This window comes from Cydia pomonella, chromosome 8 (genome assembly GCF_033807575.1).
Source record: "Cydia pomonella isolate Wapato2018A chromosome 8, ilCydPomo1, whole genome shotgun sequence".
NCBI lineage: Eukaryota > Metazoa > Arthropoda > Insecta > Lepidoptera > Tortricidae > Cydia > Cydia pomonella.
Genome location: NC_084710.1, coordinates 18,252,117 through 18,267,100, shown reverse-complemented (window position 1 = coordinate 18,267,100; position 14,984 = coordinate 18,252,117). Strand labels below are relative to the sequence as shown.

General features: G+C 40.5%; 3 protein-coding genes across 4 annotated transcripts in view; all 3 read right to left on the bottom strand.

The window, feature by feature from the left end:
- Positions 1-14,984, bottom strand: part of LOC133520763 (GTP-binding protein SAR1b) — a 356,904-nt gene that overhangs the window by 79,004 nt on the left and 262,916 nt on the right. The gene's annotated exons all lie outside the window — the stretch shown is intronic.
- On the bottom strand, positions 96-7,523 carry LOC133520742 (contactin). The gene is made up of 4 exons (XM_061855359.1): positions 7,364-7,523; positions 3,857-7,288; positions 3,388-3,573; positions 96-1,981 (listed from the first exon to the last, which is right to left on the bottom strand). Exons 2-4 carry the CDS (start codon positions 7,283-7,285, stop codon positions 1,670-1,672), a joined length of 3,927 nt encoding a protein of 1,308 aa, XP_061711343.1. The 5' UTR covers positions 7,286-7,288; positions 7,364-7,523; the 3' UTR covers positions 96-1,669.
- LOC133520726 (titin) overlaps positions 10,303-14,984 on the bottom strand; it is a 65,348-nt gene continuing 60,666 nt past the window's right edge. For both annotated transcript variants that reach the window (XM_061855342.1, XM_061855343.1), the window contains 4 exons: positions 14,673-14,839; positions 13,522-13,733; positions 12,632-12,822; positions 10,303-12,208 (listed from right to left, as the gene is read on the bottom strand). In XM_061855342.1, coding sequence (XP_061711326.1) covers positions 11,984-12,208; positions 12,632-12,822; positions 13,522-13,733; positions 14,673-14,839 — 795 coding nt within the window. In that variant the 3' untranslated portion in view covers positions 10,303-11,983. The remainder of the gene's footprint in view (positions 12,209-12,631; positions 12,823-13,521; positions 13,734-14,672; positions 14,840-14,984) is intronic.

The window sequence follows — 14,984 nt, the reverse complement described above, 5'->3', positions numbered from 1 at the left end:
AATTAATGAGTTAATTAAACTGCGTTAAGTAGATATGAAACAACGCAGCACAAAATTATTAGGCGTCAAATTATTACAAAGACAAACAAAGTAAGTTTAAAGTATAAAAACATTTATTTCACGAAACTTTTAGTATTAAACATTACGTACAAAGATTTCAACATGTTTAAGGCAATTTTAAATTACATATTTTATTTATATTTTTAGTTGAAAAAAGCAGTGTTCACTGGGGTGGACTTTTCCAGTTAAAGTTTTGCTTTAGCAATATGAATAAATTGATTTATTTTCTTGATAACAAACACCTTCCTTAATTAATGATACAGTCAGCGTTGAATAGATAGTGACTGCCAGTGGCCAAAAATTTTGCAACACTACGTTATCGCCAAGGATGTGTTGCAATTATATTTAATTTTGGTGACCACCTATTTGATGCTGATACATAACAAGTAAGTTTTCCCACTGCTTCACTTCATCACTTTGTACTATATATATGACCATAAATATTATAAAATAAAAATAGGCAATTAGACGCATAAAGATATATTTTGAGCACGCGGAACGATACACGCAAAATTGCGTATGTACGGGGTATACTCCCACTGGATAGGTAACGACAGTGCTCGACATGCTAATCCCCAATAGATGACACCGTATTGTCACTATTGATATACGAGCCGCAAAACTAAGTGGCAAGTCAGGCCGTAAATCATCGGAATATCTCTTTCGCACTTGCACGGCCTAAATGGAGCGGGAGTAGCGCGGGTAGTATTACGCATAAAAGGTATGGTACCTGACTTTTATTGCTCGACTCGCCACTTGGCTGCGGCAAGTATGACATGTAGGTAATGGGTCAGTGACGAACACTCGGCCGTCTACTTTATGTGGCATTACGCGAAAATATGTCATTATGCGTGTAACTAAAAATAGCTCCTAAGTATAACCTAAACGAAGAAAATGGCTCGGATTGTAGAAGTAAAATAATTTTAAAACTTGACAGTCTACGTCGTAGTAGCGAAAATGCACTTCATTTTAAACAAATGTATAAACAACACATTGCAAAATATTTACATACATCTATATCTCTTACAACTAAATCAAAATTGTGATATGGACTTCCATATAATATCATTAGTCTTAGATCATTAGGTAATAGACGGGCCCACACAGAGCGAGCATACGCGCGAGGCAATTTCCACACGCACAAAACGCCCAGTGTAGACGTGCCTCGACCGAGGCGGCGCGCGCTTTTTCCTCGCCCAAGCCTGCCGCTTCGGCCGCGAGGAAATTGCCTTGCGCGTATGCTCGCTCAGTGTGGTCCCGACTAATGAGATTTCATCCTGGCTTATTGTCAATAGAAAATCGACTTGGAATGTTAGTTAAAATAGTAAGTTATTCTAGCTTAAAATATAGAAAGTATAGTGCATGAGAGGGTTAATTATTTAAAGCTAAGTAAAATAGTGAATTATATAAATTGAAAAAATATGTAAAATGGGCGGGATAATTCACAACCTCGCAAGTTGTGCAAATAAAGTAAAATGTTATCAATTTAATTATTTCAGTACAAAAATACCGCTCAAACCTTGAATGTAAAAATATATAATTCTATTGCAATAATATCATAAACAGACCTTAGTTACTACCGCTACGAAAAATTAGGGCAGAATAGACATCACGATAACAACCATCTAAAGGCCGAAAGACCTAGAAATAAAGAGAAAAGAGATCCTAAAGCTAAGCTTGCTTTGTGGGCTGAGTTGCCCCTTACGTAGTACCCTAGAGAATCGCTATGGTAGTCACCCATTTGGAAAGTTATGGGAGGTGAGGACATACGGCCGTCGCCTCCGTTGGAGTATGCCAGGACTCGGAGGTTGTAAGTCTTGCCTGGTATGAGGTTGTTGACGTAGGCTTCGAGTTTGTGCTCCACGGGTATGATAGTGTCGTTTGCTGTGCTCATGTCTTGGTCGGTTTCCCATACTCGCACCTGTGAATAGATAAGGAACAAATCAGACACGGGCACAGATTTTAGTTCAGAGAGAACTTCATATGTGGATTTTGGTGTTACGGTACTTCGGACGTCTCGTCATCAAACGGGAGAGGGGCAATTACCCTTATTGTCCAAGAGAAAATAGCATCGGTCCGAATAGTCCCTTATTGCTTCTTCAGTTTTGCGTGTCAACTTGTTTTATTAACAGAGTGGTCTGTATAGGGACCGTGCGCGTTGGAGGGTCTGACATCTTGTAGCCCGAATCGGAACCATACACATCTACATTTACACGTCACGTGTTTTCTTGTGCACAGTAGGTACTGCCATCTTGTGGGCTACATCGGAACAATAAACATCACATTTACGCCTCGCGTCAAAAATCTGAATATTGAATACATGTAATGGGCAACACTTAAGTTGCTTGCACGGTTAGATGTTTTGGTTTCATTTAACCATACAAGCAATATTAGTGTGAAGAGTTTGGGCATTTTAAAATTATTAAAGAAAAAACGGTCGTTTTCGTACATAATCAAGTTAAAAATAAGTAAACGACTGATAAAGAAAAGTATAAACAAGAAAAAAGAAAATAAAGAATAATAAAAAAAAGGAAAAAAAAAGAAAGAAGAAAAGGACAAGTAGAAATAAGAGCACGAATCATTTAAGAATTCGCTGTGTAGTTGTTAAGCGCCCACTTTGCTAGAAACATCCAACTTCTCACTCAATCAACGATCTTAAGTATCTAAACTCTTGTAATACTATAGTGGCCATAACATAAGTGGTCATTATATTATAGTAGACCTTTTTCCATTGTCATAAAGTTTACTTTACAAATGATCAGTTGACTGAGTACAATGGTAACTAATCGCCTAATAAATCACACTGACCTTGCAGCCAATGAGTACATGAGAATACAGTGAAATTAGATCCGCTTGCTCAGGTTCACGAAACCACAACTAGGTAATACAAGTCGTCTGGGCTTTGCTCCCATTTGGCTCAGTACATTTCTTGATACGATAATCTGGGCAGGATTGCAGGTTGAATGAGAGCAGCGCATAACCGCCATTGAGGAGGTTTTTGTTGACGTCTTTCGGATGTTGTGACGATGACGATGATAATAATGGTTATAATTTCGAAACAGTATTGAAACTCAAAAATATGATGGTTGTCTCGTGATGAACAGTCTCTCAACATTTTAAATTTTTTTTACTTACAACGGTAGCTAAAACATGCACACCTACGGCTCTCCTGATGGAAAACGGCTACTTGCAGCAAGAGGATCCGCATTAATGTGATAACAAGCCGCGTATTCCGCGTAGATCCAATCAATGGTTCCTCCTCGAAAGTTATCATACTGTTGTCTTTTGGGGAAACGGCAGGATATTTAAATTAAATGCAACGCAGACCTTGTAGCCAATGAGAGGCTCCTCCTCATCCGTGGGCTGCACGTAGCGCCACACGACGCGCACCGTGCTCGGGTTGACGGCCCACACGTTGACGGAGGCCGGGGGCTTCTGCGGCGCCTTGCGGTACGTGCGCTCCAGGTAGCGCTCGCTCTCGGGACCCTCGCCCGCTGAGTTGAACGCCATTACCTAAAAAATGTATCAGATATTATAAAACCACCAAATCCTAAACATTCCCTTAGACCCTTATATTTAATATGGTAAACTCAAAACAATATTATGGACAAATCAATATGAGGTGTTGACCTGGATTGGGAATTGAATACACCTACACATGAATTCATTCTCAATAAACAGAATATATAATTTACTCGATTTGAGTAGTTATATTGGATACCATGAAAGAACCCATGAGGCCTACTTTCAGAAAGAAAACTAAGTTTAATTTTGAATACATTACATAGGTACATACCTTCACGAAGTAATATGTATCAGGCTGCAACCCGACAATGAGGGCCCAGGCGCGCGTAGTTCTGGACAAGTAGTAGATACACTCTTCCTCCTTGTTGGACTGCTTCCAATACTTCAGACGGTGGCCGATGAGCTTGCCACGGAGCCTCTCACGCGACTGGTCTATCGGGCTCCAAGTCACGTTGAGGGATGTAGAGTTGTAGGAAAGTGCCGACACCAACTGTGGGGCGACTTGAGGCATATCTTCGGCAGAGTATATAGTAACTATTTCACTCTCAGGACCCGCACCCAAGTCGTTAAAAACTTGTACTTTAACATCGTAGGGCGTATAGAAATACTGATGCACTATACGCACAACATGACTACCAACATTCCCATATTCCTTTAGCAAGAGGGACTGGAATTCCACTTCAGAACCGTTTCTACGCCAGAATATTTTATAATGTATTCCTGGTCCATTCTGCAAATGCTTTGGCAGAGGAGTCCAGGCGATGGTAAGATCACCAATTTTGCCTCCACCTCCACCGACGTTCGCGGGTGCTTGATAAGGCTTGTCAGCTAACGTCGAAAATTGTGGACTAGGCGCTGAAGGTTTGCCGATTCCGAGGAAGTTAATAGCTTGAACTCTAAATTCGTATACTGACCACGGATGCAAGACAACAGGAACGATCGCTCGCTTGCGTCCGTTGTAACGATCTACCTCCATCACGTTGGCGATATTATCCGCAATAGTAATCCATGAGGAGTTCCAATTGGTTCGCCCGGTGATCGCGTAGCCAGTGATCGGTCGCCCGTTAGAATTACTGTCGGTCCATTCGAGGGTCACAGTGTTTCTCAAAACGTTTAAAATTTGCAGACCGCCCGGAGGACCTGGTGGACCCTCGATTCGCAGTTGTGTGTGGCTGGATATGCGGCCAATAGCTGCTTTAACAATGCACTCGTAATCGCCGACATCGGAAAGACTGACATTATAAATGGTCAGTTCTCCACCATCAATTTTAATTCTTTTGTCAGCATAAAGATCGGCTGCTTCCTTCATGCGTATGCCGTTGTGATTCCAGAGGTAAGCTGTGTCTAAGAGTGTGTCCACTTCAGCGCTACAATGTAAAAAGATTACTTGGCCAACTTGCGTTGTTATGCGCGGAGGTAAGCGCACTAGGAATCGGGGAGCGCGTAAAACTATCAGTCTTCCTCTACTCTCATCAGACCCATACTGGTTCTTGGCAACACAAGTGTATATTCCTTCATCATCTCTGGAAATTTGTCTGATGATCAGATTCCCATTCTCAGTTATAAATCGTTTCCCACCAGCACCTATTACATTTCCATCTTTCTTCCATGTAAATGATGGTTTGGGTGCCGCTTCTGGATTACATCTCAAAGTTACATTTCCTCCTTCTGAGCCATATGTTTCTAATTCAAGGGGTCTCTTCTTAAATGATGGTCTCAATGACAATACTCTCAACTGCCCTGTGGAATATCTCGCTTTTAACTGATTCTTGGCTTCACACTGGTACATTCCAGGGTCCCTTGCAGGATCTAAGTGCTTTATAGTTAACACATTATCCTGAATAATATATCGATCCCTGTCTTCTAATTCTAAAGTTTCCATAGAAAGTTTATTGCCATTTTTCCACCAAGTGTAATTGACATCTGGGATACCAAAGGCTTCACAATTCCAATGCAGCTCACCCTTGTTGTCAACATGCTTGTCAGCTAATGGTATAGTAAAGTTAGGTTCTGCCTGTACTTTTAAAAACACACTGTTAGATATGCGCGCCCGGTCATTGCTGACATCACAAATGTACTCTCCCTCATCCTCAACTCCAACATTGGGAATAGTCAAAACACGGTCGTAATTACTTAGTCTTGCTCGCCTTGGCATAGGGCCATTCTTCCTGGTCCAATTGTATGAAGGCACTGGATATCCAAATGAAACACACTCTAACCTAACTTCTTGACCAACAACTGGAGCATCCGGAAACAACTTGGGAAAATTGTTGGGGAATTTAAGCTGTTGATAATCTGAATGGGGAAAAACAGACAGTGAGAAAAATGGTCCATTGCGACCCATGTCTGAAACTTTGCTCATGACATTACAACTATAATTGCCATTATCAATAGTTTCAAGGGCAGAAAAGTATACTCCGCCATCTGAAGACACAAACACTCTCTTGTCCTCTTCTACAAGGTTTGGGAAATAATTACGAGCCCATAAGAAATTTACAGATGGATAGTAAGATGGGGGATCACAGTACATGACTTTACCCCAGTATTGTTTGCCACTCTCCATTGGTCTTTTCTGATTAAACTCTCTAATAAATCCAAATGAGAGTCGAACTGATTCAGAGCGGATGACACCATATTTGTTTGAAGCAGTGCAATGATATTTTGCATTATCTTTATCAGCATCTGGATAATAAATCATCAAAGTTCCACCACTTACAATAAATCTAGTATCATCCAGGGGATTGATTTCAGTGAATACAGGGCTGTCTACTTGGTAATCTTCCCTGAACCACTTATAAACAGGTGTGGGATATCCTCCTGCAACACAAGTCAGCTGCACAAAATTGCTGCGGAGAGGGTCATATATTGTGTCTACTGGCTCTTTTGTGAAATAAGGTCCCCTCGGAATTCTCTCTGGATCATAAACATCTAAGCCATAGGTAAAGGATCTAGTATCCTCCATAAGAAACTTTAACCTTTGAGGCTGACCTTCACAAATAAAATGATAATATTGAGTACCTTCTACAGCAGATAGACCCCAGCGGCCATCATGTTGTGAGAACTTGTATACTAAATAATCCCGAGGCAGCAAATTGTAGCTGTTGTAAATGGATGTGACATCCTCAAAAAAAGCATTTTCAAGACCTGACAGCTGAGATCCATCTAAATCGTTAGACCAGTATCCCGGTGACTGTTGATGCGCTCCAACATACCAGGAACCCTTTTGAGGATCTATTTTCATTAGAGTTGTAATGATAAATCCATGTTCCTCTGGAGTATTCACTGCTACTAAGTCTGATTCGTAAGCTTGGCAGATCTTCCGGGCGTCGTTCCGCGGCCGGTTGGGCGACTTTGTGAAGCGGTAACAAGATTCTCTAAATCGAATCCAATTGGGAGGACATTTGTACCTCTCCTCGTAGTCTAAACCTGCGTAGTAACTAGCGGTGTTCTGCGGGTCCACCTCGTTGTCACCATCGCGATAGGGGTCCGAATCGAAACCTTCGTTATAAAACGTACTTTGTGACTGCTGGTAATCTTGATTGACTGGGAAACTGCCGTACGGTATTTGAGGATTAGAACGATATGTGCCGTTCTGCGTATTGTCAGAAGGAAATTGCTGCGGCGGGAAGTTTTGGTTATAAGGATCCAGTTGCCCGTAACCGCAACTCGTTACTGCTAACAGTAACAATATATTCTTCATTTTCTGCTGGAACAAAAACAATGATTAATAAACAAGAAATATAACATAAAGCCATCACAAATAACGAGCTTTTCTCACCTTAAGAAATAATTTTTAATAAAAACCTCAAGACCTTATAAAAAAAGTCAATTATTCCCTTCTTATTTATACATGTTTTTACAAAAAAACTGTTAAAATTAAAAGAATTTACAATAACATAACAAGGTAAACTCAAGCCTCGCCCATTCCCAAAGAGCATATAATCACTACGTTCTACCCATTCCGTCATCAACGGTAACGGGCAGTGTTGCCAAAAAAACTGTGTTCAGTTCCACATTATTTAAGTGCCAATTACATCCACACTTTATCAGGTCTGATATCAGACTCGATTTCGGGCCCGAGAAAGAATATTCTTCCGTTTCGCCAAATATCAGCACATCGTTAACAATATTTGAAATGTAAAAAAAATGTTCATATGCAAAAATATCAAAGTATTGTCATTTTTGGCAATTAGAGACAAAGTATGTTTTATATTTCAAATATTGTTAACTATATGCTGATATTCCGTGAAACTGAAACCGGTTATCAGGCCCGAAATCGGGACTGATTTCGGGCCCATTATCGGGAAGTGTGGATATAATTGGCGCTTTAGCAACTCAACGAAATAAAAGTTGTATCAAATTTTATACACGTAAGTACATTAAAGTCTTAGGATGGTATTCCACCTGTCTCTCATTACGAAAAATGTGAGATGAAAATACACATTGCACCAAGAAATTGATCAGGTGGAATACCATCCTTAAATGGGCCAATTACATCCACACTTCCCTATATCGGGCCCGAAATCAATCCCGAAATCTGGCCTGATAATCGTGTTCCGTTTTACGGAACATTAGCACATCGTTTAAGCACCAATTACATTTACACTTCCCGATATCGTGCCCGAAATCAGTCCTGATTGTAAAAAAATGGTTCATATGCAAAAATATCAAACATACAAGGTATTTTTTACATTTCAAATATTGCTAACGATGTGCTGATATTTCGTGAAACGGAAAAATACTCTTGCACGGGTCCGACGTCGGGCCTGATATCAGGCCTGATAAAGTGTGGATGTAATTGGCACTTTAGCCATCCTTTTGTAAGGGCCCTCCACACTCGTGCGCGAATCGAGGCGCGAAGCCGCGAACGCGAGTGTGGAGGGCCCTCGTTTCGATTTCGCATATTGTTCACGCCTTCGCGCCTTATTACCCGTTTTTTTTTTCGGTATTTGGCCCGCGTCAAAGGAGACGCGAAGCGCGAACTTGCAAGAGTCCACACTCGCGATTGCTTCGCGCCGCGATTCGCTCACGAGTCGGTTAATCTGAACTGTCATAACCTTCTATGGCGGCTACTTGGTTATATTGGGTGTGAACTTGATCAACCAAAAATCAATTTGACAGTTCCCAGTTTGAATCAGGGCGGCTACCGGGAAAATCGAAATTCGTCAATTGCGGGCATTTTTCTCTGTCACTCTAATTACGTCTTAGTGAGAGTAAAAGAGAAAGATCCCCGCAATTTGCGAATTTCGGTTTTCGCGGTAGGCCCCCAGTGCCTTGCCGCAAACTAAATCCGATCAGCTGAGGAACCAAACTGCGAAATCCCCGTGAAGTTGTGCGAGTGTGGAGTCTACGTCAATGTCGCGGTATATGTTCGCTCCACGAAGTCGCGCCGTGATTCACGCGCATAGTCTGGAGGGGACTTTTAGAAATTGTTTCAGAATAAAAATCGGACAAGTGCGAATCGGACTCGCCCACTGAAGGTTCCATAATTTTTAATATTTGTTGTTATAGCGGCTACAGAAATACATCATCTGTGAAAATTTCAACCAAAATTTCAACTGTCTAACTATCTAGGTTCATGAGATAGTTTTAGTAATAGGGTCCCGTTTTACCTTTGAATACAGGAGGCCTACCGCGAAAATCGAAGTTCGTCAATTGCGGGCATTTTTCTCTGTCACGCTAATTACGTCTTAGTAAGAGTTAAAGAGAAAGATCCCCGCAATTTGCGAATTTCGATTTTCCCGGTAGGCCCCATCTTTCTCTTTTACTCTCACTAAGACGTAATTAGAATGACAGGGAAAAATGCCCGCAATTGACGAATTACGATTTTCCCGGTAGCCGCCCCGGTTAACTCTCTATTGATAAATGTTATCTTTACATTGACAGCTTCGCTAGTGATGCGACTGATGCGACCGGTATTTTAAAGAATTCATTCATTTCATTCTCGTGGGTGGTGTCGTTATCGATTCGAACAGAATCGAGATTTGAGAACTCGTTAAGACGTTTCGTTATCATATTTTTTATCATATACTAGGGGGCCTACCGCAGAAAAAGAAATTCGCAAGGGGATCTTTCTCTTTTACTCTCACTTAGACGTAATTAGAGTGACAGAGAAAAATGCCCGCAATTGAGCAACATCGATTTTGTGAATTTCGGTTTTTGCGGTAGGCCCCATGAATTCAGAGACTTGTCAGAGACACATTACGGTCGTGTATGGCCGGCCTTATACCATCGTCTATGATTGACATGTCTATGAGATTGATTGACGTTTAAATTGTTTATCGTTAAATTGCAAAATAAATAAATATTCTGGAAAATGAGAACAAAGTACTTATTTATTATAGTTTGTTACATGATTCTTTTATATCGCCGTGAAGTGCATTAAGAGTTCAAGTCCACTATGCAGAGAACAACGACAAGGCACGCAATTTTTATGACAAAACTCGCATTGTATAAATAGTAAGTAGAATTTTTCTTTAATTATTAGATGTGACTCACAATATTTAAATATTGGGAGCCAAGAAAATTGTCAGCATTGAATCCAACCCCATAACTCGAAAATTTTACCATCGCAATACTACTTGCCTAGCTTTGAGGATTATTTTTTTTAACATACCTATGGACTTTTAAATCTTTTATTCAAATTCGATTTCCACGGGTTACAATCCCTCCTAGACGTTGTTTTAAAGTGATGACCTATAAAAAAAATGAAAAACGTTTTATTCTGAATTGTTCACATTTTTATTTTTTATGTTATCAACCAGACGGTGTCAATAATTACAATAATACTTAAATGTAGGTACAGACAGGTATTAATGTATCCATTCAGAAAAGTATACACACTGTAGAAATCATCAGTTACAATAATTACATTTAGTTTTCATACCAAATCCCGCGTTTACTAGTCCTTCTAAGTTTCATCACAGATTATTCATGTACTTCTTTGTTTTGACTATTTCCAAGGAATAATTAGATAGGGCGGAACACGGTCTTAAAATACAGAGTAAAAACTGCTACCATCCATACAATGTTCCAAAATACTATTTCCAGGCTAAATAAATACCAAATAGTCTCTCATTGGTTCTATTCAGACAAGATAGAGCTCCAAAATAAGTTAAAAATAGGTATTCTGTTTACAATCCATCTTATTTACAGACTTAATATTTTGCGATATGCTTCAATAAATTTTCCTAATATCTTACAGAACTGTATAAATAAAAACATAACTGTTACAAGTAATTGTAAATTAATTGTACAATAATTAACATATTGGGCATATTATTATAATAATAGCAAACATAACAATGTATTCACTATTGAAAAGAAATTAATAGAATAATCTCATAATAATAAATGATGAATTTATAATTTTAACATTTAAAAAATATAACAGTGTCAGTGATGTATTAGTCAAATAATATTAAGGGTAAAGTGTTGGAAGCCCCGTACAGTGGACACTGCAGGGCGGGAGCTGCTCACAACCTATCTAGTTGCATACAATACCTATGAATTGCACTTGCTAATGTCCTTTGTATTTTAAGTACAGCAATCATGTGCTAAGGCTTTATCCAACCCTGTGACTGATACCTCTGCACCAACTCCTCTCTTGAGCCTACAGATATTAATAATATACCAAGCATTATTGCACACACATTTAGGTAGGTATATGCTAAAGTCTGATCCTAGACTGTGGTAACTTTATTTCGTTATTTCGATTATTATATTATTTTAAAATTATATTATTCTAACTATTATCAAACTTCCACTTCAATCACATTTACCTATCTATCTAGTCCAATATACACCATTCACCACATATGTTTTATGAGTAGCACCAATTTTTTACAAATTACTACAACTATATACACTATATACACATTGTTCATTAGAATAGCTAAACACAGACAACCACAAACACAAACTATCAGTTAATGGCTGCCAACACTTTAATTTAAAGAAATTATTTGTTCATAAATGAGATACAGCTTTGTTAAGATTAAAATAATCAGTCGAAGTATTAAGATCTTGTTGAGCCATTTGGTCCTGTAAAAGGATGTGAATGGCTTAAGTGCTTTAAACGAAACCACACAGATGTCTTGCACCCTGCATTGTAGAGGGGTGAACCTTGCTGGAGCGGCCGCCAGTGTGAGTGACCGCAAATAGCGAAGTTTGCTTCCTGCTCCTGCTTATTTATCTTATAGTGCTGGTTTTCCCGCGTAATACGTGATAATACATGAAATACTGAGGGCAGCATACATACGCCCCGTTTTCTCTCCGTACGAAGAATACTTCCTCTACGCGTATTATTACCAGCATGCTTTTTGAACTCTCGTCTTTTCTACATATCTTACATCTATGCTCATGTTACACACTTGCACTTCTGCGAGCACTGATGGTGTCAGCTAACAAGGACCGTCTCGACCTTGAGCAGCTGTCGCAGCTTGTCGGTGACCCTGACGAGGGCCACCTTGCTTGCTCGCACGTTCACCTTCTCGCCCGCGCATAATAGCTGGTGGCATTGTGCCCGTTCAAGAAACTCCTGGGTTCTGATCTCGCGAAGCAGTTCCTTCGGCGATCCTGAGCCGCAATGGATCTGCTTCAGCAGGTTGTCTTTGGATTTAATCTGTAAATAAGACAAAAGAGCAAGTCTGAAAAAGATCATAAAATGGACAATAAATAGTTTAAATAGCAAGCACACGAGAGGTGCAATGTTCTGCAAACTCAATTCATGAAATGGTAGAAGGAATGAATCGCATAAAACCACGTCGATTGCAACTGTAGCTTTTTTATAGAGAACTTCTAAATATATGGAGCCAATAGTTACCTCAATTTTGAATATATTATAGGATTGTATCATTAGAAGTGTTCGTTTGACAACATGTAGATATTTATTCTTACACAATAACGGTTTACACCAAAACACCTTCCTTTAATTTATTTTATGGTTTTACATTTTATGTATTTCCATGTACCTATTGGTAAATTTGGTAAGTCGTTAGCCTTTTAGCTTATTACGATATCGTATCGATAAACTGTTGATACACACCTGTAATAAGTTGGTGATGTCCTGCAACAGGCACCACAGCCCGTCCGACTGCTGGCCAGGCGCGGGCCGTAGACTGTAGAACGGCGGCAACGGCGCCTCTGTGCATTGGATCTCGATGGTGGCGTCCGGGGGCGGAGGAGGCGTCGAGGGCGGCGGGGAGGCTAGCGCGTCGCACCCGAGCTCTTCCTTGTCTGCAATAATAAATTAATATTATGGAACAATCTTGCAAAAATCGTTATCCCCACAACTAAATCTGCTAGTTTTGATATGTGGTGATTGGTGATAACAGTATTTCGCGATAGTAAAGGAATACCCTACCCCATAGATAACGACCTCTCCCATGACCGTATTCTATTAGTAAAATAAAAGGTTACTAAATTAACTAACCGATGATAGCCGTCGAGCGTGGGGGGGGGGGGGGGGGGGGGGTCTCTCCGCGAACTCCTCAGGTGTTTGCCTCGCGTACGTGCCGAGCAAGGGATCAGCTTGTTAATAGAGCAGATAAGGAACTGCTAATGATGGTACCTAACCGATGATAGCCGTCGGGGGCGGGAACACCCACGGCTGCGATATACAGTCCCAAAAGCTTGGCAGCCGGTCCCTCCGCAAGCTCTCCAGGTGTTTGCCCCGCATACGTGCCGAGCAAAGGATCAGCTTGTTAAGAGAACAGATGAGGAACAGTGGCGGGGCAAGACCAAAATTTAGTGTGGGCAAGATACATTTAGCGAGGCCCTCTGGTGGCGCCAGAAATAACGAATCTTTTACGTTGCTTGCCAGTTATATGTATTTGAGGCGCGAGGCCTCTCGGACCGCGAGGCCGTAGGCGGTGGCCCGCGTCACCCACGCCTACCGCCGCCACTGATGAGGAACTACTAATGATGATAACTAACCGATGATAGCCGTCTGGGGCGGGAACACCCACGGCTCCGTGGCCGTGCCCTGCACGTCTGCGATATGCAGTCGCAAAAGCTTAGCAGCTGGTCCCTCCGCAAGCTCTTCAGGTGTTTGTCCCGCATATGTTCCGAGCAGGGGGTCCGCTCCGTAAGAAAGCAACAGGCGGATTACTTCTATGCGGCTGTTCTCGCATGCCTCGTGTAAAGGTCTGGAAATAGAAAATATAACTTTAAAGAATAATACAGATACAGATACCTTTAATGATTAGGCAGCCGCTTCGATACAAAAAAAGACAATTTATATTACCCAGAAAAAGATCGTTGGCTTAACCATAAATTAAAAAAACAAACAGTTGTACAACAAAGCGAGCGTTTATATTTAACAAATTCAAAGATTATATACAGGATTTTGGGTTGACAGAGGCATGAATTTGGACTTGAGCCCCCTTATCCAGTTTAGCCACCCCCCTAAATCCGCTACTGGCGACAGTAAGAATAAAAATCGAGTTGCACTCCGGAAGTGCCGGCAGAAGTGAAAACTTGAATATTAACGTTGTGCATTTTTGATATTTTGGAGAAATTGAGTAGCAGTTTTATAAAAAGAGATAATTCTCTATTATACCTACGTAAATAAATTTGAGTGTGGAAGATATTTTGAAATGCGAATTTCAGTGTTAATATGTAACATAAAATATACAGAGTAATTCATGAGACGTGAGCAGGACTTCAGCCGTAAATGTTAATGAATCGTTCACCATCATATTAAGTAAAACAATCACGCTTCTTTTCTGTTATTTAACTTTTTGGTAAGGAAAAATTTGAGTATCTACAATCATGGACACCCAACAACACAAAAATACAAACCAACACAATTAACAAAGATTAAACCTCTTTAACCATTATTACAGCACTTCGATTATGAAGAAAATAAAATGTCACACTTGAATGACATACGATTTTTCCAAAGTAACCAGGCTTCGATGATATTCAATTTGCGTGACCATGATGTCACGTGTCTTACGAATTTTCAATCTGACGGCCACGTGACCCCTGACGCGAGTTTAACATTTTTTCGCCATCACAAAAAGTGCACAGCGCCGCTAAAGAAGTTCAGGTCAGTTCAGTTCTTCAATAATCATGTCCCTTACCTTATACCTCCTTGCGCAGCAGCGGAGACGTTCGCCCCGTATTGTAGTAGCAGCCTCGCGATCCGAACATGACCCTTCGCCGCAGCCACATGTAAGGGCGTGAAGCCCGCATTGTCTTTCGCGGTCGGCTCCGCCCCTAGCTTCTCCAGACAGTACGCCACACAGTCCTGAAACGAAAAGTTAAACATTCAGATATGGAACATTCTCTTTCAAAACTTTTAATGGGGTTGATTTTAATATTTAATACTTTTGGAAAAAACATTTGAGTTGTTGTCTCTCGAATTTACGTATAATATTTCTTCTTCTCTTTCT

Bases quoted from the DNA above. Each gene is read 5' to 3' on its own strand.
- LOC133520742 (XM_061855359.1), bottom strand. From the start codon at position 7,285: ATGAAGAATATATTGTTACTGTTAGCAGTAACGAGTTGCGGTTACGGG. The intron at 3,574-3,856 runs GTATGTACCTAT...TACATTTTTTAG, and splicing joins ATACATATTACTTCGTGAAG to GTAATGGCGTTCAACTCAGC. The intron at 1,982-3,387 runs GTCTGCGTTGCA...ATCTATTCACAG, and splicing joins AGCCTCTCATTGGCTACAAG to GTGCGAGTATGGGAAACCGA.